Source organism: Vicia villosa, linkage group LG3 (genome assembly GCF_029867415.1).
Source record: "Vicia villosa cultivar HV-30 ecotype Madison, WI linkage group LG3, Vvil1.0, whole genome shotgun sequence".
Lineage (NCBI taxonomy): Eukaryota > Viridiplantae > Streptophyta > Magnoliopsida > Fabales > Fabaceae > Vicia > Vicia villosa.
Window position 1 is genome coordinate 55,314,943 of NC_081182.1, and position 25,319 is coordinate 55,340,261.

General features: G+C 34.5%; 2 protein-coding genes, 1 long non-coding RNA gene and 1 pseudogene across 9 annotated transcripts; 2 read left to right on the top strand and 2 right to left on the bottom strand.

The window, feature by feature from the left end:
• The first annotated feature begins 1,252 nt into the window (after positions 1-1,252).
• LOC131658085 (uncharacterized) lies at positions 1,253-2,128 on the top strand. The gene is made up of 2 exons (XM_058927420.1): positions 1,253-1,670; positions 2,115-2,128. Exons 1-2 carry the CDS (start codon positions 1,253-1,255, stop codon positions 2,126-2,128), a joined length of 432 nt encoding a protein of 143 aa, XP_058783403.1.
• Positions 2,129-4,664: 2,536 nt separating this feature from the next.
• LOC131655787 (uncharacterized) lies at positions 4,665-5,975 on the bottom strand (annotated as a pseudogene).
• A 6,740-nt stretch (positions 5,976-12,715) lies between these two features.
• Positions 12,716-21,067, bottom strand: LOC131661488 (oxysterol-binding protein-related protein 1D-like). Of its 2 annotated transcripts, none has more exons than XM_058931045.1 (8): positions 20,082-21,067; positions 19,002-19,358; positions 17,625-17,712; positions 16,915-17,384; positions 14,983-15,138; positions 14,493-14,801; positions 13,305-13,649; positions 12,716-13,099 (listed from the first exon to the last, which is right to left on the bottom strand). In XM_058931045.1, exons 1-8 carry the CDS (start codon positions 20,643-20,645, stop codon positions 12,917-12,919), a joined length of 2,472 nt encoding a protein of 823 aa, XP_058787028.1. In that variant the 5' UTR covers positions 20,646-21,067; the 3' UTR covers positions 12,716-12,916. The 2 variants fall into 2 exon arrangements, with proteins under 2 accessions (XP_058787028.1, XP_058787029.1); XM_058931046.1 differs by having other exon boundaries at positions 20,099-20,292.
• Positions 21,068-21,159: 92 nt separating this feature from the next.
• On the top strand, positions 21,160-25,194 carry LOC131655788 (uncharacterized). 6 transcript variants are annotated; one of them, XR_009299879.1, is made up of 8 exons: positions 21,160-21,383; positions 21,763-22,106; positions 22,192-22,322; positions 22,412-22,982; positions 23,071-23,197; positions 24,103-24,171; positions 24,276-24,425; positions 24,599-25,194. It is a non-coding gene; the product is annotated as an uncharacterized LOC131655788 (long non-coding RNA). The 6 variants fall into 6 exon arrangements; XR_009299880.1 differs by having other exon boundaries at positions 22,412-22,846; XR_009299877.1 differs by having other exon boundaries at positions 22,412-23,197.
• Positions 25,195-25,319: the final 125 nt, after the last annotated feature.

Consider the following 25,319-nt stretch of genomic DNA (forward strand, 5'->3'; position numbering starts at 1 on the left):
TGGAGTTGTGACGGATGGAAATGGGGAGATTTCGGTTTAGAGGCGGATACTCATGGAGGGGAGGGGGCGGTTTTGAGGAGTTACTTGGACGGTGCGGAAGGCCGGAATGAGGGGAGAGATGAAGTGGAGTGGTGCAACAACGAGGATCTTGAGTTTTCGGTAGCTTCTTGTTATTCTTTTCTTTTGAAGAGTTTAACTCCTTTTGGCCCTCCTAGTAAAAGCTATGAAGCTTTTGGGATTTTGTGGAAGTTGGAAGTACCGTTCAAGATCAAGGCGTTCGGTTGGAGATTATTTCACAATAGACTTCCTACAAAGGATTTATTGTTGATTAGAGGTATCTCTCTCCCCTTAGATAATTTATTTTGTTCTTTTTGTGGTGTGGATGTAGAAAAGGCTAGGCATACTTTTTTTGTTTGTTGGGTGGTAAAAAGGATTTGGAATGACATAGCATTATGGGTTGGTATAGGAGATAGAATGGAGGATGAATGTTTACCTAGTTTTATGGAGTGGCATTCATTCTTTAAACTCATGAAAGTTAAGAAGTGTAAATTGGGAATGGTTTGGTTAGCGGTTACTTGGTGTCTTTGGATTGCTAGAAATGGCGTTTGTTTCCGGAATGATGGTTGGAGCGTAAATAATATTGTTTGGAATATAAAGCTTACGGTGTGGCGTTGGTCCTTTTGTGGGAATATTACTAATTCCAATTACAACTTCTACGATTTTTGTAAGGACCCTTTGGGCTTCCGTTCGTAAGTGTAATTGGCTTGTAATTTTCTTTTTGTCGGGTGTTCCCGTTGATCTATGTAATCGGGTTAAGAACCCCTAGTTCTCTTTTAATATAATCCCTTGCTTATGAAAAAAAAAAGTAATCCATTTGAATTGTGATGATGCACTCATGATGTAATTTTTTTTTACCTTTTTTACGCTGACAGTGTATACTAATTAATCTCTATAAACAAATATATTATGAATTATATTAGTTTTTTTAAATAACTAAAAATTTCATTAAAAGAAAAAGAAAATACAAGCAAAAGAGGAAATATATGGAGATGTAAACATGAAAATTCTTTGTGGAGGTAATATCCAAAAACACTCTTCTTCCTCTTTTTGGTGGCGTGATATTCTTAAGATTGGTTCTTTTTCTTCTTCTACATCTTCTTTAGATCCAATTGTTTCGAATTGTTGTTTTAAAATTGGCAATGGATTTAGTATACCTTTTTGAGAATTCTGTTGGTTGGATGGCAATATTTTGATGGATGATTTTCCGGAACTTTATTGCATTTCTTCATTGAAAAAAGTTTCGGTAGCGGGGATGGGCGGATGGAACGGAGGGGTTTGGAGATGGGGTGATTTGGGTATTTCGGATTTGGTGGTTGTGGAGGCGGGTTTGGAGACAAAGCTAGCGGTTTTACGAAACCGGTTAGTAGCGTTTGGGGGAGTGCATAATGCGAAGGATTCCGTCTTTTGGTCGCTTGATTTGGTGAAGGGGTATTCGGTTTCTCCGTGTTACTCTTGTTATGCCTCATCTCGTATTCCGTACGGTCCGCCTAATAAATTTGATGAGGCGTTGGAATTGATTTGGAGGTTGGAAATTCCTTTTAAGATAAAAGCTTTTGCTTGGAGGCTTTTCGTGAATAGGTTACCCACCAAAGATCTTTTGGTGTATAGAGGTATTAATTTAACTTCTACTAACTTAAATTGTGTTTTTTGTGACTTGCATTTCGAAGATAGTGACCATATTTTCTTCAAGTGCAAAGTAATTAAGATTATTTGGAAGGAAATTGCTTCGTGGGTGGGTTTCCCAGAAGGTACAACGGAAGGGTGTATTCCGTCCTTTATGGAATGGCATTCTTTGGGCCGTGTAAAAAGGATTAAGGTTGGTAAATTGGGGGTGTTTTGGTTAGCCACTTCTTGGATTATTTGGTTGACCAGGAATGGTTTTTGTTTTAGCCTAAAGGATTGGAATATTAACAATATGGTTTGGAATATCAAGATTTTGGTTTGGAGGTGGTCTTTTTTTGACGATATTGCACAATCCAATTGTAATTTTTACGAGTTTAGCAAAGACCCTTTGTCTTTTATGTCGTAATTTTAATTGGTCTGTAATACCGTAGGTTGGCGGCCTTGAACCGTTTGTTGTGTATCAAGGTTGGAGAACCCTTAGTTCTCCCGTTTATTAATATCTTGCTTACACAAAAAAAAAACCTAAGAGGAAATCAACCTAAGTTTGGAAAAACCAAACTTGTTGAACAAAAATTCCTCCCTAGCTTCTATGACAACATAGTTGTACCACTTGAAGTATCTAAAATTATACTCTAAGTTAGGAATGACATCCGCACAAAAATTTCCTTCCCTATAGATGTGAGTTAACAGAAATCCTATATGCCTGAAATTAAAGAGACATTGTTCCATCTGTTTCTAATACTCCAAGGAACCAAGTTAACATTGTGGACCGCCCTAGCAACGGCGGTCGAGTCAGTTTCAATCTAGAGATTCTGCCACTTCTTATCAATGGCTATCTCAATAGCCATGATCACACCCAAGAATTCTGCCAACAGAGCATTACATATACCAATAAAGTATGAGAATGATCCAACGTGATCTCCTAAAAAGTTTCTGAAAATGGCTCCACAAGTACAAGATTTTGGAGTTTCTGAAAATGGCTCCACAAGTACAAGATTTTGGATTGCCGATAGCTACACCATCTGTATTGGCCTTTATCCACCCAGGGAAAGGAGGATTTATTTATGTATTATTACTTTAATTCATATATATTTATTCATCTTTAATACATTACTTAAATATTAATTAATGTATGAAATATTAATAAATATTAATGTATTATGTATTATGAAATAATACTTATTTATGTATCATGAATTAATGTATTAAATAATATATTTGTTCATACTATTACCTTAATTCATATATATTTGTTTATATTATCATACTTATTATATTTATTCATATTATATATTTATTCATATTAATGTATAAAAATAATTTATGTATTATGAATTAATGAAATAAAAAATAAAAAATTAATTAATTAATAATATATTCATTCATATAATTACATTAATTCATATATATTTATTCATCTTATTATATTAATTCGTTTTTCTTTTATTTTTATCTTTTCTTATAATGAACTGAACAAATATATGGTGGTCAGTACACAAAGCTTTGTAATACACGTGTGATGAATGGAGGTAGCTTCCATAATACACATCTTATGCGTTTGTTTACGTTAACTTAACCTATAGAATTACTCTTCTATAGCTACAAAGAATCAGTGGCGGATCTTGCCTAAAATAGTAGGGGGTGCCGTCATAAATAAATAAAAAATATTATAATTAAAATTTATAAAAGTCATTTATAATTTATAATTATAATTTTATGTTTTATCTTTAAAAAATGACAACTATTAATAAAATTAAAATCTAAAATTTTATATCTTTTAGCCAACGCTAATAAAATTAATAAATAATTAATCATAATTAAACAAAATTTAAATTAATAAACTTCATTAATTTTATTGTGTTTAATCTCAAATATAGAGAAACCGAATTTTGTGCTGATTTTTTGGCTAATCCTAGTTTAATTTATAAGTCTTATAGTTTTTTAATTGATAAATATAGATATTATTTAAATTTAAAAATTAAAATAAACTATGAAGTTAACTTTTAGGATTAAAAAGAATATTACACTTATCATTTAATAATTAATATATTAAAAGACATAAAAAAAGAAAAATAGTAATTGTTTTCTAAAATATGAGAATGTACTTTAAATACAAAAAATTCGTATCAAAATTTAAATTAACCTTTTTACCCCTAATTCATTATTTAATTTGATTAACTAGATTAATTTATCTAACGTTTCATTTAAATTATTTTTAATAAGAAAATATTGTTCTCTCTCACACCTTTAAAACTTTCACATAATTTCTTCTTATCCTTTAACATCCACACTCTATAACTAATCATAATAGTGAACATGTTAACTTTTTATTTGTCACTATCTAAGTTTGTCGGTCCCACCACATTAAATTAAACTAAACAAAAGATCCAATTCATTTTTCAAAAAATATTCAATTTCCTCCAAAATTATTCTATACTCTCCACCGATACAAACTACCAATGTCCATCCTATTATCTTGACTTTACTTTTTCTCTCAGTATATTTTAAAAAATGAAAAAAATGAGGGGTGCCACTGCACCCTTGGGCTCCTCTAAAGATCCGCCACTGCAAAGAATAACTTCCGCATTATTCCAAGCTAGGGCCGAGTTTGTGGCTCGTCCCCAAACTATATAAAAGTATTCATTGATATAATTAAGGGCAAATCTTCACTCTTTTTAAAAACACAATACGGGTGGGTTTCAGAAAATGAAACAAAACATCATAGCATCTCATAAATAAATAATTATGTAAGCTAACTGTCACTTAACTGAAACAACAAAATACAGTGAACCAGGAAAGAAACGCGTGTTAAGAATAAAAATGACAACATAATAGCACACGAGTACCAAAACCTTTTTCACACTTTGTTATGTAAATACTATAAAAAGAGAAGAGTGTCAACCTGGAAACAATACTCGTAATACTGATTATCATCAAAAATCAACAAGTGAGAGTGAGTAAACAATCCATATAATATTTATTAGAATAAAACAGAAGGGAAATAACACATGGTTCTGAATTCAGAAAGAAAAGGGGGCAAAAAAAACTCAAAAGCAGCCAACACCTAGGTTGTTCTAGGGGCGGCCCATTCAAGTCTCAGAATGAGATTATCGTAGCCATATCCGTTGAGTTTGTTAATAGCCCTCTGAGCATCTTCCCTGCTGCGAAAGTTAACAAAGCCAAAGCCTCTACTCATGCCAGTCTTTTGATCTATAGCAACATAGACCCTGATCACATCACCAAAAGGCCTGAAAAGCTCAAACAAATCAGGCTCCCTTGTGTCCTCCGAGAGGTTGGTTACCCGAACAGAATTCTCATCGTTCCTCCGCCTCATGTTTGAATCAATAGTCCTGTCAATATCAGGTCTCAGGCGAGGAGGTACATATATATCCTTAGTCTCATCTGTTGGAGTTTTATCAACAACGCTTTCATCAGACTTATATGGACACCTTGCAGTCCAATGATCACCCTTCTTCCCACAAGTCCTGCATACCATAAGAACAGCACCTGGGTCACTATTCTTTGCATCCTCCTTGCTGGAACCTGTAAATATTAATTACATATATCATGAGATTGATACAAAAGTCTTCCAACATATATTAGGGTTTACAACACACCAATCATGGTTAAATATATTACTATTAGGGTTTACAACACATGAATCATGGTTCTCCTACATATATTAGGGTTTACAACACATGAATCATGGTTCTCCTACATATATTAGGGTTTACAACACATGAATCATGGTTCTCCTACATATATTAGGGTTTACAACACATGAATCATGGTTCTCCTCTCCTACATATATTAGGGTTTACAACACATCAATCATGGTTCTCCTCTCCTACATATATTAGGGTTTACAACACATCAATCATGGTTCCCCTACATATATTAGGGTTTACAACACATCAATCATGGTAAAATATGGCAGTACACAACATTAAAAACACAGATTAAACTGAAAGATTCAAATTAATAGTGAGGAGTTCGAGAAAAGAACCAAGAGATTTGGGGCGTTCGAGAACGATTTCTTCCGTGGAAACCATAGTGAGGCGTGCACCAACATCTTCACGAACGGCATCTCCAAACTTGGGCCACGAACGGCGTTCGACGGCGTATTTGTTTAGACGCGCGTTGGCGAGTTTTCGGATGCGAGTGGTTGTGGTGATCTTAACCTTATTATAATCATCATCGAACCGGTACTCAACAACCCTCTTGATTCCATTTTCGTCAGGACCTATGACCTGACGTGCAGGCAACAGAAGATAATCAAGATCTTCACCGTCGTCTTCTTCCAATTCTCCCCACCTTACATTCGCCATTTTTTCTGGTTTTATTTTTATTTTGTATAACCTAGTTCTCTTGCTTTGTTAACTAATAACGGTATTTTGGAAATGCTCTGCTACTAGGAAGATTGTGTATTTGGGCTTAATATCTGGCCCATTGTTACCTTATTAATAACTTAAGGGCTAACTAATTTTCCATACTGCCATTAAATATTTTATTTCTATGTTAAATCTAGACTTTATTATGTAAAGATATGAATGAGATTTGTATAGAAGAGTGAGTATTTACATTTATCAGGAAGTTCGGCTGGCCCCCCTTTCCTTATGTTCTCTCACCATCAATTTAATACCATTTAATATTTAATTAATATTTTCATCAATTATCTATCCGTTACAATTGAATATATGCAAACACCTTATAACACCTTATAATACCTTTTTGCATTTTTAAAAATATACATTAAAAATAATAATAATAATTAATTAAAGATATATTTATATCCACGTGGCCAATCATCATTACATTATCCTACATTAAATTTTGAAGATTTTCTTGATTTGATTAATATTTAAAAATCATCAATATTAACATTTGTTTAAAGTTTAAACAAATATATTCATTAAGTTATTAATGCTAAAATAATATATAAATATTAAAAATTTTATATTATATAATATGATTTTAAGAAAATATTTTAATAATATTTTAAAGAAATATTAATAAAAATAAGTGAATATAATATAAGAAAATATGAGGGTATGAAATTAAAATTATTTCATACAAAAAATATATATAATTATTTCATACAAAAATACATACAATTATTTATGAAAAATTACATTTGTTAAATAAAATATTACATATCACATATTTATAAGAAATATTTGTTAAAAATATATTATTTTCTTGATTTGGTAAATAATTGTTACACCTCCTCTCTCTTTTTGGTATACTAGATTTTCTCTCTTTTAAGATATGACATGCTTAAAATAATTTATATTTCATCTCTTTTATTTGAGTCTAAACTTACTTCACAAATAAGATAGAAGTCATTGGTTGACTCGATTCATTATTTTTGTGAAAGTCGCCACCGCGTTTGTTTCTAAAGAAAATGGGAAAAGAGCGAAGTAAACCCAAAAGAAGTTTTTGAAACAAAAACAACAAAAAGAGATCTTAGGTATGGGTGTTGATTATACAAGGGGTAGATTTTAAGCACCCCTCATATCTGTGGTACTCCACAAGAACCTTTTTGAAAATTTGTGTTTTATAAAAGATATTGTGTGCAATAAGAAAAAGTTTGTTTAATTTTTAAAATAAGCTCGGCAAGATATTATATCTTGTGCCTACATACCTCCTTGGTGCAATGGAGAAGTCAGAGTTAATGTAGTTCCACTTAAAAAGGAATATTTTTAAAAGGAATAAACACTTTATCATCATCGGAGAGAATAGTCAGCCATTGATCTTAAACAGGAGAACAGATGGATCATTTGCTTCACAAATGAAAGAAGGGCTCCAACTTGTATAAAATCAACAAGTATGCCACTAGCTCTCTCAAGTGGAAAAGATATCAATCAATATCAAGATCGTGGGGTATCACAATTCACCACAATAATTAATTGTTTCTAAACTTTGAAAGAAAAAGCCAACAAGGGTAAGAAATATTTTTAAATTAATTTGCAAACATAAGAAGATTTTGGAAAAAAAAGAGAGGAGATTTTGAAAATCTAAGAAGTGTGAGGAGATGAAGAGACTATCCTAGAGCGTAAAATAATAGTTAAGGGAAAGAACGATATGAACAAATAAGAAGCCAACGCTTGACATTAGGAGTCAAGGTAGATTTCTCATCCTTTGGATTACCAACACTAAACCAACACATTACCACTTGGGGCCCAGATAAACTTGACTATCTTTAGCACAACTTGCACTAAGTCTTTGAATCACATTACAAATTCCTAACGAAAATCGGGCAGAGTAACGGTTGTGTATAGGTGAATTCTCTATCATGACGCCTTGGAATTAACCATCAAGGGCTGAACAGATCTGTAAATAGAGTCTAAAATAAAACTGCAAGTGCACAACCTATCAAAGTAATATATAAGATTATCGAACCACAGAGACCAATCGTCAATCTATCAACTCTATTGTTAAGGTGCTTATCTAAGGCGGATGAGAATAGTTGATATGAGTGCAGTGCAAGAAAATAAAGGAATAAAGTAAATAACAGATAAAAGCAACAGGTTCGAATGTAATTCACGTATATCAGACAGCGTTCCAGTTACACATGGATAGAATTACTTACGAGGCAATATTTTCTACTTATAGAAAGAAACAATTTAACGGGAACTTGTCGCTTTCGTGTACTAAGAACCGGGTTTACTCTTTAAGTCTACCCATTCATTTGTCACATATGAACAGTGTGCATTGCGTTAAAGTAGTGAACCTATTTTTAAGAAATCAATTACTTGTCTTAGTAGAAAAGTGATTTTAACTTGGAAAATTTAACTTAAAGGGATTCTTGGCTTTTGGCCAAGAATCAGATTTCAAATCCATAAACGCGTCCGAAAATAGTTTCAAAATCGTTTTCTAAAAATGTGTCAAAGATCCCTAATTAACCAAACAAACTGCTTTCGCCCTTTTTATTTAGTTAAAAACTAATCAAGCTTGATCTTAAGTATGGACGGCTTTCGATCTTACCCATAAACATTTAAACACAGTAAACTTGAATTAAAGGTCAAAACATCCCTAGTAGTATTTCTATTAATATAACATTTGGAACACGATCGTGATAACGATCCTTGCATTCTAACCCTTATAAATTTAGCCAGACATGGAAATAAAAGCGAGCCTATAAAAACGTGTAGGCATGGTAAGAGCGAGAAATAAATAAAGTAAAATCAAGACAGTAAAATAAAGTAATTAGGCGAACCTATACAAACGTGTAGGCATGGTAAGAGAAAGAAGTAAATAAAGTAAAGCAAGACAATAAAATACTAGAATGGCAGCCCCCCATTCCACTCATGAATTGTAGTCAAATCCATAAAATACTAGAGGTATGTCACGTCCATGTAGGTTGCACTTTTGTCCCCAAAGAGGGACGTGCCAACCAAGAATATGAACCAACACCGCAAAGCACAATCGCGATGGTACTCAACAAAAACCTCATCACCCTCATCCTCGGTCCCAGCTACCGCCACCAAGTGGTGCTCATAAATCTCTTTCAGGGTGGAGAACATGACATGCGCCCCATTCGTTGTTTTACACTCATACTCGACCGCAAATGGATCCATACCCAGATAATCTATCATCCGCTCAATCGCCTCAACTCTTTGTATCCGGGAATGGTTGAGTAACCTCCCTCTGATAGGAAGGTGGAGCATACAAATCACGTCATAGAGGGTGATCGTCAACTCCCCAACAGGAAAGTGGAAAGATGACATCTCCTTGTGTCAGTTTTCGGCAAATGCCCCCTTGCATGTCGTGGCTTATGGTTACATAACCGGTACAACATAATCCTCCAAGTCCAGATCCAGCAACAACATCATTAAACCACTCACCCTGTAGTTTAAATAAATCAAAGATTTTCTGCGAATGGTTCACGGATTTAATGGGTAACTGTTCCTGTAACAAAAATAAATAGCAACCTCAATGTTAGTTGTTAAACCCATATTTGTAAGTAAATTGTTTAAATAAAAAAACGCAAAAAAAACCTTGACATCCCAAATATGTCGAGCGGCATGGTCATGATAGTATATCAAGAATGAAGTGTCAGACGGTCCCCCCGGGTAGCTTCGATTCGCCCCCTTCATTGTTGCGTCAAACCGGGCAGCATGTATCATGAACATCCTCCTGACCACCCTCGTCGTGCTCTGGGTGAACCTCCTCATCCCGAGCAAACTCAACATGCTCACGGGCAATAGAGGATGACGCCCGAGACAAGCAACTCTCCGGTGCAGATGAAGACCCTGTAGACGCATCCTCCTGGCGGACTCGACCGCGTCCCCAAGTCATTCCTTGTTGTGCGGCTCTTTCGCGCCGAGCAGGGGGTGTCTGGGTTGGCCTCCCTTGTCTTAGTCGATCGGTCGGTGCTTGGTTGTCAGCCGTTTTCCTGAAACAAGCAATTTAAAAAATTTGAAAATAGTTTTAAAAAAAATTCTGGGAAGATTTTGGAAGTGCATATCCGAAACTAGTTAGACGGGATTTCGGATATGCACTTTTGAAACCACATGCGAACAACCATATTCCATAGCTTCTACTTCTTGCCCTAACTCATCCAAAATCTATTTTTTTTAACATCCAAACACCAAAATTTTACTACTATAACATCAACCTATATAGTTTTATTGATTATAACTAACTTAAAATCAATTTTAGTAATGAAATGCGAATTTTAAAAACTTACACAATGTTGGAGTTTTGAAGGGGTTCTGAAGATGACTTGAAATGAGTTGAGGATTCTTCAAAGGAGCTTTTGTATCTTCAATCAGTGAAATATTACTTCAAATAAGGTAAAATGCAATTTTTTAGAAGAAATGCGCTTTTGGGTGTTTTTGAATACAAATGAAGAGTGGGAGAAGGGTCTGTTGGCGTTGGATTAAAAGGAGTGACATCGGAGATGCATCTCCGAAGTATAGGGATATTTTTGGGTTTTCACCAGAGGTCCCTAAGAAGGTGTATAGGTGCACAAAGAGATTCTCCAAGAGATTTAGACAAACTTCTGACTTTGGACTATGCGGGTGAAATGATGAAAATGCAAATGAATCAAAAAAATCAGGACGAAATCAGGGTGTGATAATATATCAATAAAAAATAATAATATCATGCTTTACAGGTTCTCGTTTTGTTTCTTCATCTTCAAGAATCACAAATAAAGCATCACAATTCTTTTTCAAGTCCCACAAAGTTCTGTGTCTTGAGTGTCATATAAATCTATCACTTTCTTTTCACAACTTGAACTTGTTGAGCCACATGTGATTTTCAATTTGAGAAGACTTGTTCCTAACATTGAAGGAGAGAGCAAGAATTCAGTATCTAATGTTCCCACAAGTCCTACATACCATAAGAATAACACCTTTATTGAAAGGAGCCGGTGGGTCACTAGTCTTTGCATCCTCCTTGCCGCAACCTGTAAATATTACATAAATCATAAGATTGATACATAAAGTAAGGAATTTCATGCAAATAATAGCATCAACAAAAGCAAATTTAAATGCAAAGTAAGACATTAAAATAATTCTTTTTATTGACAAGCCCAATGCAATCATTTTTGTGTGTTTGAATTAACTCCTGCTTTTGTTTACAACACATCAATCATGGTTAAATATGTTAGGGTTTACAAGACATCAATCATGGTTCTCCTACATATACTCGGGTTTACAACACTTCTATCATGGTTAAATATAGCATTACACATTAAAAACACATATTAAACTGAAAGATATGAAATCTCAAACTTTTCAAATTAATATTAGACTAAGAAATGGAAAGAGAAAAGAACCAAAAGGTTTGGGACATTCGAGAACGGTTTCTTCCGTGGAAACCATAGTGAGACATGCACCAACATCTTCTTGAACGGCATCTCCAAACTTCGACCACGAACAGTGTTTGATGGCGCATTTGTTGAGATGCGCATTGGCAAATTTTTCAGGTGAGTGGTTGTCATGATCTTAACCTCATTACCATCAACATCGAACTCTCCAAACTTCGACCACGAACAGTGTTCGATGGCGCATTGGCAAGTTTTTCAGGTGAGTGGTTGTCATGATCTTAACCTCATTACCATCAACATTGAACTCATACTTAATAACCCTCTTGCATTTGTTGAGATGCACATTGGCAAGTTTTTCAGGTGAGTGGTTGTCATGATCTTAACCTCATTACCATCAACATCGAACTCATACTTATTAACCCTCTTGATTCCATTTTCCAATCTTCGACCACGAACAGTGTTCGATGGCGCATTTGTTGAGATGCGCATTGGCAAGTTTTTCAGGTGAGTGGTTGTCATGATCTTAACCTCATTACCATCAACATCAACCTCATACTTAATAACCCTCTTGATTCCATTTTAGTCAGGACCTATGACCTTACGTGGAGGATATTTCGATCCAAAAAAAATTCATATAGATATATAAGGCTAATTGTAGGGATACAAAATAAAATTTTCTTATTTTTAAGTCAAAAATACACGAGCTAGACACATGATCTTTTATATTCATATGGGTTAATAGTAATTCACCCCCTGTACCCTGTAATGTTAGCGAATTTTGCTTTTTCCCCTTCCCTATCTTTTGGCAACGGTTTTTTCAAAAAAACTATCGCCAAAACCTGCCTTTAGCAACAGTGGAAAATAAATCAAAACACGCTCATATTACTGGGAAGGTAAACTACTATTAACCCTATTTATATAATGCTATGCGAAACAAGTTATATAAGAGATTCTATATGAATTAATCTCATAGACAATGCAAATATCTTTATATACCGTTGATCAATCATGACCCTTCAATTAAAATCATTCAATCGTTAAAATTTATTTATTTAATATTTAATTTAAAAGTCATGCAAAATGATATAAAATTTATTGATAGTATAAAAAGTTGAATATTGCATCAGAACTTCTTAGTGCGTAAAATCTTGTTGAAATCTATAAAATAAGAAATTATCAAATTATAAGAAACTTCTCTATCATTAAAATCTAGCTCAAAAATGTTGAATGGAGAGGTGCATTTTTAACGAGACATAAGTATGAAGAAATTGTAAATTCACATAGGTTGATTTCAATTCTTTCTCCAAAATTGCGAAAATTAGTGACAAATTGCCTAAATTGCGCAGCTAGAAGAAATTTCTAAGACGGAAACACTATCTGGAAAAATATTTTTATATAACTTACAACCTACATCCAAATTGACATATAGTAAAGGCCATAAAGGAAAACCAGAACTCAGTAGGATACAGTGTCTTCGGAACATGAAGGCAAATCACAACCTTGTCCAAATATATTAGGGATTTCATCCCAATTGTTTTTTTCTCTTGCCTCCCAATAACCACCCATGTATCGGTAAGAACCATCCTCATCCTTCTTAAACCATCTTGGCTGCCATCCTCTTTCTTGCATCTTTCTTGCCTGAGTTTTGAATATCAATCACCGATAAGTTACACTGATTTTCGATAAAGAAAAACATAATGCACAAAGTAGCATAATGCTTATTCTGAGAGCAGATTGCAGACAATAGTAAAGCAAATAAGCAAGCAGAAGGGTAAGAAATTGAATGAAAGCATGTCCAAACACATTAGATTTGAAGGATAGAACTGAGTTGTAGGTGAATTACCTGTCTCTGCAACTGTTCAAGCCTTAGTTTCTCGGCATTTGCAAATTCATAGTCTCCATTTTCTAAATGTCTTTGATCTGGTCTCAGCCTTGAGTCGGTTGGAGGCAACTTTTCCAATAAACCGGGCATTATTTCATTCAAGGAAATTGCAAAGGGAGAGAGGTTATATCTCGTCTTGGGGACATAGTTGTCCCTTTCCCACAATAATGCAGCTTCCGTCATTGGATCATAACCTTTGGGCTTTGTAGTTGGATCCCCAAGTACATAGTACATTGCTTCGTCCCACTTTCCAATTAGCATTGCTACCTTCTCTCCAGTTCTGTTGTCTTGAACAAACCCATGGACCTGAGGAGAGTAGATAGATTAACCTAAGTAACTTACCTCAGTTGTTAAGTTCATAACAATTGAGACGGGGCCAAACTAACAGGACTATAAAATAAGGTGTCATAAACTTCCATAATAAATGGATCAATCATAAGTAGCCTTACCTTACAAATACCATAAAAGGAATATAATTTCTAGCTATGAAATTTTTTTGAGATTTTCATTTCATGTTTTCATTGCATTCAAATATTGAAGCACGTGAAACAAAGGGAAAACATTGGGACAAGTCTGTGATTAATAATGAAAACAGAAAACAATTTTCAAAAAAACAAGCCCCGAGTGTTGTGCTACAGCTGATAGCTTACACGACACTACTTTATTTGCCACTTTGTTAAAACTAGAACATTGGTAGTCAACTTAGAGCCTGATTGGATAAACACCTTATTTAGAGCTTATAGGACAAGTGCTTATCAAAATAAGTTGATAAGCACTTATGAAAAAGCTTGCATAAGCTATTTTTTTTAACAAAAGATGAAATAAATTTAAATTACTTGTATATGTGCCATAAATTGTTTTCATAAGTTATCTTTGAGAACTTATAAAAAAATAAGCACAAAAAAGTTTATGAATAATACTATAAGCTGTTTTAATAAGCTCTTCCAAACAGTGTCACAAAACTTATGGCATAAGATAAGCTCAAATAATCCAATCCAAATAGACCTTTAGTTGGGAGATAAAGTAGGGGAGAAATAAAAGAAGAAAGATGTTTTGACAAAGATAATATAAACAGGAAAGAACAGTATATCTAATCAAAATAAAGTTTTTTATGATCAAAGGGATAGTGCAGTAATACACATATTCTACCTGATGTGGATTCCGGTCAATAATTGATTGCTCTTTAAACTTCAGTTTGCAAGAGTAGTTTCCGCTGCCCTTGATGTGCATCGTACCATAGTGGTCACAATAAATTTTACCCAGTATAATATTGTAAATGGAAGTGGTGACCTTGCTCCACTGAAATGTTTCACCGTCTTCAAACTGAAGAGTGAGAACACCCACAGGATCTAACTGGATAGAACGCCCCCAGAACTTTCCTTTTAAATTGGAGTCTGCCCAAAACTTCCACCCTCTTCCCTCACAGTGACAAGCAACAACCATTGGATGATGACTAACCTGCAGCAAGCTTCTTGTTAGATGATATCAGCAGCAGCATAAGATAGACATATTACAGCTATTTTCAGGTTCAATGGATAGTCAATAATGAAACACTACATTTATAACTTCCCTTGTTGCTATGTTTTCCTCTAAATTTGACTCATTCCCAAAAATCTAAGTTGAAGAAAAATTTGGTTACCTTCTCAGAAAAAAATTTAACTCCTTTATCAGGATAGTCAGCTTCGTAAGTCTCCCCAAGTAGCGGATTGAAGGGTTTACACTGTCGACCTTCAGTGGACGCATAGCCAGACACAGCAAATGCTGCAATATTTAGAATTCTCATCAATTCATTTCCCTGCACCATACAAAACCTGGATTAAAGTCATAACCTTCAAACAAGTTAAGCATATAAACATGAAACATATCAAGCATCTACTTTTATTTTCCTTCCTCAACTTTTACTTTTATAGGAAATCAAATATGCACTTTCTTTTGAAAAAGCATAAACCATGGTTCAAAAAGCATTCAAGTTGAAAACTATGCATGTTAATATAGTTTTTCATTTTTTTTTCCTCTCTTCTTTTTAAAGTAATTTTCCTCAAAGGCTAACCAAAATAGATATTTCCTTTTTCAGCATAAAAATCATTTTTTAACAAAATGATATTTGAGAAAAGCTTGCACACAAACACAACTAAAACATCAAAAATGATTCTTCAAAAATCTTAAACAAGTGGCCCCTAAATCATAAAGGCCCTAGCAAAAAAATACTACTTTATAAGGACTCACAATCCTATAAAAAGCAGTATAAGAGCCTATCTAGAACAACGTCTACTCAAGCCTCTAAAGAACGATGACGGACATCTATCTTAAGAAATATACTCATAGACATCTATCTTTAAAAAACTCAACTACAGTTAAGGCTTTGAGAGCGGTAAAAACTACAAAAATTTACAAAGTTAAATGTAGTATAAGAGCCTATCTAGAACAACGTCTACTCAAGCCTCTAAAGATCGATGACGGACATCTATCTTAAGAAATATACTCATAGACATCTATCTTTAAAAAACTCAACTACAATTAAGGCTTTGAGAGCGGTAAAAACTAAAAAAATTTACAAAGTTAAATGTACATCCTCTGTCCCACAATGGATGACTCTTATTTTGAGACAAATTTATCTTGCAAATCTGTCGCTCATTTTGGGACAGACGGAGTTATATTTTAGTCTATGGTTGAAATTTGTTGAAATTTTCCAAAGTGTCACTTCTAATTCCAGATTGACATTGATATTGAAAAAACTTGAATATTACATTCAATCCAGTCACTTTCAATCTGTTAGACCTTTAGTAAATATTACTAGGCAGTTATATGTTACTAGTGGTAGTAATTCATAATAACATGTTATTAGGAGATGTTATCTTAATTAGGTATGTGTATGTAACTATACATAGTTTGTTATTAGAATTAAGTATGAAATTTATTAGGCGGTACAGGTTGGTTAAGGGAGAGGGGTAGACTCTCAATTTCCTGTCAGGTTTGTTATTCGCTTATTGTGTAACTGCTTCTACCGAATTTGTTATTCACTTGTTGTGTAACTGCTTCTACAGAAACTGCTCATGTCAATTCCGTTCAAGGCAGATTGTTTATCAGTAATTGGGTAATCCTTTCATTGTTTCAAGAGTAATTCATCAATTAATACCATTATATTCTATTCATTTAGATACCAGTTCTAACACAATCCTATAGTAGAAATCAGGATAAATTCAAGATTTTTCAATTATAGTATCTATAAACTGGCAAATCTTGGCAATGGTATAGCAAATCCTTAGAGAGAGAAAGGAGGGAGAGAGGAAGATTTAGAAACACAAGAGACAAAAGTGGAAAATATTCAAAGAATAGTTTGGTAAAAATATAGCATAGATTTGATGAGCCTAAATAGTAAATTACCAGAACAATACATACAACATGTTCAACAACGGAAATTATCATGCTAAAATCTAAATGAAATACTGAAATTTTTTAAGATTTTTTTTAAATTTAACCAAACATATCATCTACCTTGACAAAATGAACCTAGGAGATCATGCTTTTAAAACAGCTTTGTGACAAAAGAAAGCACAGCTGAGGACCTGACCTGCTTTCCCCACTCACATGCTCTATCAACCAGGTTTGAGTACTCCAGGTCTTCAAAACATTTTTGCAATGAAGAGAGTGGTTCATTAAAATAAACAGGGAGACAAACTCCAGAAAGATCCTTCCCAATATTGTCTTTAATAATTGACCACAAGCCAACAGGTTTCTCTTTCTCTTTTGGTTCTGGCAGATTATCCCTTCTTTTGACACAAGGATAACTTATATCTTTGATTGGCCTCTCAAACCCATGCAAACTATCATGGTGAACATAATCTCTATCAGATATACTGGCATTTCCCGTACCTTCTCTACTTCGATAGGAAGCACTTCTTAAGGCATCTGAATATAAAATCTCATTTGTATCAAAATATGTTCCATCGTCATCGTCTGTTTCAGCATCTGCTCCATCTTGACTTTCATTATCAGCTACTGAATCTGTAGCACTGCCTTCCGACATAACAGAATAGAAATCTGATACATGAACCGTAAAAGCAAGGAATAAGATGACTGCCACCGACATAGAAATTTCAAAATACTCAGTTGGTAGCTTGAATTTATATAAATACATGGCCAGAATAAACATAACTATCTAAAATGGTGTTCATATTATATACTACGCAGGTAAAGATTTTAATGACAGTTCAAGGCGTAAAGATTTTAATGACAGTTCAAGGCAAAAGACATGTCAGAGAATATTAACACTATACTTACCACTAAATCTTCTATTCCCTTGTCCGCAATAAGACTCACGTTCCTTTGTTTCATCTACTACAGTAGTTTCCAGCTCTATTTTCTCCGTCTGCATTAATTTTTTAAGAGAAAATCAAAATCTTGGCTAATGATAATTCCATCATTTAACAAGGCACTGACAGCATATAGAGGATCAAAATGGATGTAAATTGAATAAACTCCATATCATATCATCATTATTTACTGATTCAGAAATGGCCACAAATCAAAGGGACATAAGGCAAGAGGGGGAAAAGTATTCAAGTTTGCATTATTATAGAGTGTAATTCAGTGCTCTATTACCCTTAGTAACAATAATAATATCAATACAGTGATTGACCTAGGGACAAGAAAAAACAGTACTAGTTCTGTCCCTATGATAGGATACGACCCTCTCAAGAAATTTGTCTCTTTTTATAGGATCCGCTTAAATTTTCTACTGCATTAATTGCTTCTTTGCCAAAATACTCATGAATAGAGTTAGGACTCTCTTCATTTCCTCTCTCAGTTACTACAGTTTTAAATGTTTTGGAGTGTATAAAAAATACATTTAGACTCAATTAATGCCAAACGTTTGTATTTATATTTTCAAAACTATAGTAAAGAAAGAGATGGAGAGGAACATGGCATTCTTAATTATTTTACATCTTTTTTTGAACCAATAAGTTGTAACTTGTAAGCAAACAATACCAATTATAAACAAATTTAATACTGCTACCAGCTTTCTCAATTATCATGCTTTAGTCAACAAAGTCCTATGAATACAGATGGAGGAGATAATCCAGATGAGGGATGAGCATATCCCACAGAAATATTACTTTTCACTATTTGGGGAGGGTTCCGACAATAAACTTGCAACATTCTTTTATGAAGCAAAGAATATCAATTTATCATAAACTACTTTAGCAATTTCAATTTCCTAAAACACTAGAAGGTTAATGTAGAGTTGAAAGTTGTGTAGAGGTGTAAGTTGTAACACCCTAAACCCCGAATCTTAATTTAAAAGAATTAAACGACAATTTAGGATGTCACTCGATAAAACATGCATACTTTTCAAACATTTTAAAATGACATCCTAAATTGTCGTTTAATTTTTTTAAATTAAATTTTGGGGTTTAGGGTGTTACATAAGCATCCCATGCTTCCAACATTAGGTTATTTATCAAAGTTATTTTTGAAATCTTAAGGCAGACAAGGCCACCTGCTGAGCTAGGGAAAATTAAACCAAACACAAAAAAAAACTGGTTCTGCATCCAGGTCGGAAAACCACTTTCTTGTTATACCCATCCCCAACAGAAAAGCAGATTATGAATCAGAATACAATGTTCCAAGTTGTGTTTAGAAAGCGAAGATCAATACCTCCAACTGTTTCAAGGTGTCCAACAACATAACATGTTTCTGCTGAAGAAACTTCAACTTGCCTTGTAGATATGAGACTTCAGAGAGCATAATGGATTCACAGTCATTGATGATTTCCTCACTTATGCCTTCCTGAGATAACTTTGATCGGAGTTTCTCTGTCGAAACCACGATATCTTCTGGAGTAGCAAGATCACTGCTTGTCAGAGCTCTAGGAAAAAGATCTTTTGCAGATTGCAAGGCTTCAATCCACATGGCTCTGTCTTCTCTCGATACACACCTCAAGTGGAGAGTTTTTGTCCCGGTAAATAAAGAAAGCCGCTTTTCATCAGACTTGCTGAAGCGAACTGAAGAAACCTGCGAGCAAGACTTAATTAGGTCCAGCACTAGCACGAATTGACAAGCAAGGAAAGTATACATTTAAAAACAAAGAAAAACACACCCCAGTGGTAGGTGGTAGATTTTATCCCCGATGCTATACAAGTGTAAGGATACTACTATAATCCTAATAACTATTCTGCAGATGTGGTTTCAGCAACAGTTGGTGAAAGACACTGAAAACTCCAATATTCTAAATACCCAAGTTTCAAACACAGGTATAAATAAACAAGTAAGGTTGGTTTAGTCCATATTTCAAATACATCACCGCCTGGTTGAGTGATCATCAAACCAGAGAGAATGCATATTGTAAGCATGTTCCGATATTGCGGGTTTTTCCACTATAACAGCGCCGCAATGCGGCCAGTATGGCGGAATTTGGGCTCTCCGCCATGGACCGCCATCGACAACACTGCCAGCAATACATCTCCTAGTTCTCTGATCTCACAGGCCTTGGCCCATTGCCCTTCATACATATATAACTTGCAGCATGTTTGGATAATAGTTTGATCCAACACTCAAAATCAAGCACTAAAGCGACTGGTTTTAAACTTGTATAAAGTTGAACCAAAAGTCAAAAGAAAATGACTGCGTCTAAACACCATAAATCATGGGGTAAAAACCCACTTCAATATTACAGACCAGAAAAGGGAAAAATTAAACACCATGTATTGGCCTCTGGATATCTAGTATTACACAAACCTTCAAATGAATCTCACCAAAGGGCTTGCATTGCTTAGTAGCACCTCCTGCCACTCCTCCATTAGCTCGATTCAGATTCCAATTCGCCTTTTTCACATACTTGGACGACTCCTCTCCGATCACCCTAACACTCCTATCTTTAGCAGGACTCACCAAGATCTTATCCGGTCCATGAATCTTATAATAAGAAAGCACACCATCTTCCAACACAAACCACCTAGACCTCCAACCTTTCCCATAATTCACCCACTTATACAGTATCCCCGCCACACTACCCGCCACACCACCGCCATTTCCACCACCACCACCACCACCAAACCCCTTAGAATCCCGAAGCTCATGAACCACATCCTCGTCATCATGATTCAAACCAGCCGAAGACGATTTAACCGAATCCGCAACAATCGACGAGTCATGAGTTGAAATACTCGATTTAGAAGCAGAGTTCACCGTTTTGATCGTCGAATCTAACCCTAACTGACACTGAGCAGTAGATTTCGACACCACCGGGTTACTCCGGTCCCGATCGATCGAAACCGGAGCAATGCAGCACAGAGGATTCATCGCTTAATCAAAACCAATACATGATCAAGCAGAAAAAAAAAACTCCGATTCGATTTAAACTGATCGGAAATTGAGATTTGAAAGATTTGAAATAATGATACTCCGGAAACGAAACGGTTGCGTTTTAATGAGATGAGTGATAAATAAAGGAGTAGTGTTAATTTAAGATGAGAAAGTGATGAGGGTGATATGGTAAAGATGGAAAGAGAGTAATGTACAGTTGTTGATGTTGTTATGGCAGGCTATAAAGAGCTGAACCACTGCAAAATTGAAATAAATTTAAGACACTACTCAATTCAATTCTCTCTCTTCCTCCATTAACCATTTTCTGTAGTCTAAGCTACATCTACTAGTACTAACTAGTAACTATGTCATCATGCATTTTTTAATAAATGCATTGTTATGGTTAGTTTTAGATTTTGATTTTGTTACATCTACAATATAAGAAAGATAGTTGTTCTGGAAAATCCAAAAATGCCCCTCTGCTCATTTGTGAAGCCACGTGGATGCTGTATTACAAAGTCTTGCTCTTTCTATGATGGAGTCCCCTAACTCATTTCTTGCAACAAAACCAAAAAAGCTGCGCTTCATCTTCTCCTCTTTCTACTTCCTTCTTCCCCTTTTCTCCATCCTCATTTTCACCAAACTGCGCTTCATCTTCATCTTTCCATTTTTCACCAAACTGCGCTTCATCTTCACCGTTTGGGGTCTAAATAATCCACATCTGCTGATTCAATGGTATGTTTGATAGTTATTGAGATTTCAATTTTAGGGTTTTCTTTCTTTTTGTATATTTGTTGGAAAAATTCAATATTTTTTGGATTTTGAATCATCGATTTTCTTTGTTTTGTTATATTCATTGGAAAAATGTAATCTTTATGGGTTTTGAATCTCACCTTCCTGCAGCCACCGTATCTACAATAGTTTCGAGCACTTTCATGTCTTAGGGTTTCCAGATCTGACACTTTCATGGCTTAGGATTTGCAGATCCGTCACTTTTTGTTTATGAAATTTCTTCGATTTGTATCGGTTTGTTTGTTGAGTAGTTAGACATTATTGTGTCTTTGGTTTTGTATGTATTTCTGATTTGTATCGGTTTTTATGTTTTGACATTCAGATCTGTAGCGGCATCAACGGGTTACCGACGATTAGTGTGGTGGTGGTGGAAATGGGTTTCCACACAGACAGCGGTAAGCGGGTTGCATATGATTGGAGTGTCGTGTTCATATCTCAGGGTAAATTTCTTTATTTGCTGTTAAATTTGATATGAGAAAGAGTTCTTTCTATGGCTTATTTTGCATTCAACTTCTATTCGTAGTATTAGGAGGACTCATGGCTGAAAGTGCAAAGAAATTGCAGGTATTTTCCTAATAAAAAGAATGGTTAATCTATCATATAAGGAGTAACAAACGCAGCTCGATCATTGATAGGGCTACAGGATCAACGAATTTGACTGACACGGTAAGTAGCTGAATTGATATCTATCAATAGGTTTAATAATTGTGATTTTTCTTAATACTATTTAGATTATTGAACTGGATTTCAGAAACCATATCTTATGAAGCTTAGCGAAGATCAAATGGGCCAACTTCTCTCTGCCTTTTGGATTTAGGCCAACCGAATGTTGAAGCTATAGCTCATTCATTTATATTGACACTAATTGTTTTGCGCATGAAGGTAGTTTATCGTTGCATATCCACACTGATTATTTTGATTATTTTAGTCATTAATTCTGAATATGTATTACTATGTATTGTATGACTCAGATAGAGTTATAAGGTTTAAGGCTTGCTATGGATTGTAGGCTTGCAGCAGAGTTTGATGGTTTATTGTGGGGGTGAGTTGGTGAAGGTATTATGTTATCCTGTTTCTTCTTTCTGCTTAGCAGTTTCTCTATTAAGTGTAACTTTTGGTGTTTTTTTTTTTTGTGATGCCTTGGTTGGATTTGTAGAGCAAGGGTTTATGTCAGGTTTCATGTAATTGCAATTTAGACCTTCTTCAAGGTATTAAATACATGACACTACAATATCATCTTTATTTATCTTTCTTCCATATTAGGAAGAGAGATGGAGATTGTTGTCAACCTTAGCAAATCAGGTGTATAATTACTACGCATAAAGTGATTCTCATGAATTCACTGGATGGTACTGTCGGTCGGTACATGTCACAGTTATGCAATTGGCTCAGGAAATAAAAGTCTGGTAAGGATTCTTCCTTTTTTGCTGTATAATTGTAAAGTTTTTCGATCGAGGTAATTATTGTATAGAATTGCTTACCGTGTTTCTGTTTTTGAATAGATGATCTTCACTTTGAATTTCGGGCACTGGAGTTGGCTCTGTAATTGACATGAATATCTTTAGATACACATGTATTAACTGACCAAAACTGTACTATTTTGGGGTAATTGTATGTTTTTATATTTCAGAATTCTGGTTTCACTGCTTCAAGGTATTGAATCTAACTCCATTGCTATTCCACATTCAACAACCAATTATAACAACAGCAGGATGCAAAACAGATCCAAAATGGAAGTTATAATATAAGCTAAACAGGTAGCCACTTTGTGTATGATTGTATTCATTTATTTGAGAAGCCAAAGTTATTCTTATGCACTTTTTAATTCAGTAGCAGTCTCATTATTCCACTTAGCCGTATCTCTCCTAAACTTTGTTCTATCTTATTTTCATGATAAACTTTTTGCTCATGCTTTAGTGGTTAAATGATTCTAGCAGCATTCGTGATTCTAGCAGCATTGTGTATGAAGTTCTCTATAGGTTTGAGGAATCATTTCCAGTCATTGATGCTCTGTTAGCAATTGCTTTCATAAGCTCAATATAACCTATTGTCATAAGCTCAAATAAACTTTTTCTAACCCCTCTTAGTATTTACCATAACTATTGAAGATGGCTGCAAGAATATATTCTTTCTGATCAAGCGATAGATCCGTGAGATCTCTGCTTTAAGAGTTTAGAGGTAACAAATTTCTGATCGAATCACACATGATAAGAAGGATGTGCTTCCTGCAAACGCAGAAGCGACTATTCTTCGTCTGGTTTTGCATTTATATAATGAAGATGTTATTGTCCGACTAGCCTGTCGAGTAATCATCATTCATCATCTTAGATTTTCCTTAAATTGGATATTCATAGAGAATAACACTGTAAATAATTTACAGTGGTACATACTTCCTGAAAAAATACCCTGAGACGAGTTTTCCCACTGATAGAAATTGAAGGATTTCTTTCCCGCTAAACACACCGATTTTCCTTCATTATCATCAGTACTGTTAAATAGATTTTTATAAATGGAATGTTTTTAATGATTGGCCTGTGATATAATATTGCATTTGTCTTGGTTTTTAAGAAGTGATGATGAGGACTTTCTATGAGACATTGTAAAGTAATTTACGCAACATCTTCTTTCCATAGTTGATACTTACATGGCATCAATAGTGCAGGTTATTTTTCTCCATATTGGGTTCAACACATGCCGATGTACTTCATAACTTAATAAACTCCATTCCAAGGTTATTGAAATCATTAATGACCATCAGTTTTTACTACCTTACTTATGTTATATCACACTTCTGTTATGTAGATTTGATTAGTGGTAATGTATTGTTTTCTGCAGTTGAATGAGGTTTTGGTTCCTAATCCATTCAATAGGCTTCGTGCTGTGTTTCTGTTGGAAGTGAATGGAATCAAAGGTTTCTGTCCTAGATGTTGACATTTAATATGATGGTTTCTTTTTCAATAGCATTTTGTTGTTGACATTTGAAAGGTATTAATCAAAGGTTCCTAATCCATTCAATAACATTCTATTGTTGACATATTAGTTCTTATTTCTCTTATTGTTTGATTATTGTTTATATTGACATATGAAAATTAGTTATTGACTTAAGAAGCTAATATGAGAATGTAGCTTAACTAAGAAATTAATTGTGTCCAAAACAGGAGTTCGTAGTTGCTATGATGAGGGGAAACATGTGGCTGAGGCTTTGATGTTTGATTATCAGAGACAACAAGGAATAAGTGATTCCCGGTCTTCCGTTCCTCTTAATTTCCTCTCATTCTCTGTTAGGTGTAGCCTGTCTCATGGCTGAAATTATGACATATAAGATGAGATTAATATGTATGATTACAATGTAAAATCACAAATCCTAACTTAAAGAGCTCAATCTTTCATTAGTTAGTTTTAATCATTGTAGAGTATTAAACGAGGGATACTTCTTGACTACCGCAGTGCTTTATCATGGGATGAAATATGAACATTATTTCATTCTTTATCATTTCAATGAACAAGGGATACTTCTTGACTACCGGAGTGCTTTACTTTCGACTTGCTTTTCTGTTCTTCCACATTAGTTGAAAGATAATAATTGGAGATTCCAGGCTCATGATATATTTTTAGTATATTTCTGTCTTGCTTCTGTTCTAAGTCAAGATAGGCAGGGGTAGATGTAAACTTCTGCGAAGTGTCTTTTTAGCTTGCAAAGTGTCTTTTTAGCTTGCTGTTTTTCTAGCATCCGTATGTCATATTCTGCTGGGAGTATCGGAGGGAGTTGATGACGATAGCCTATGGCAGTTGATATCGACGGTATGAGCTTTGGTCATAGTATTTCTGTGATATTTTATGCATATGCTTCTACTGTGTTCAGTATGTGTATTGTACAAT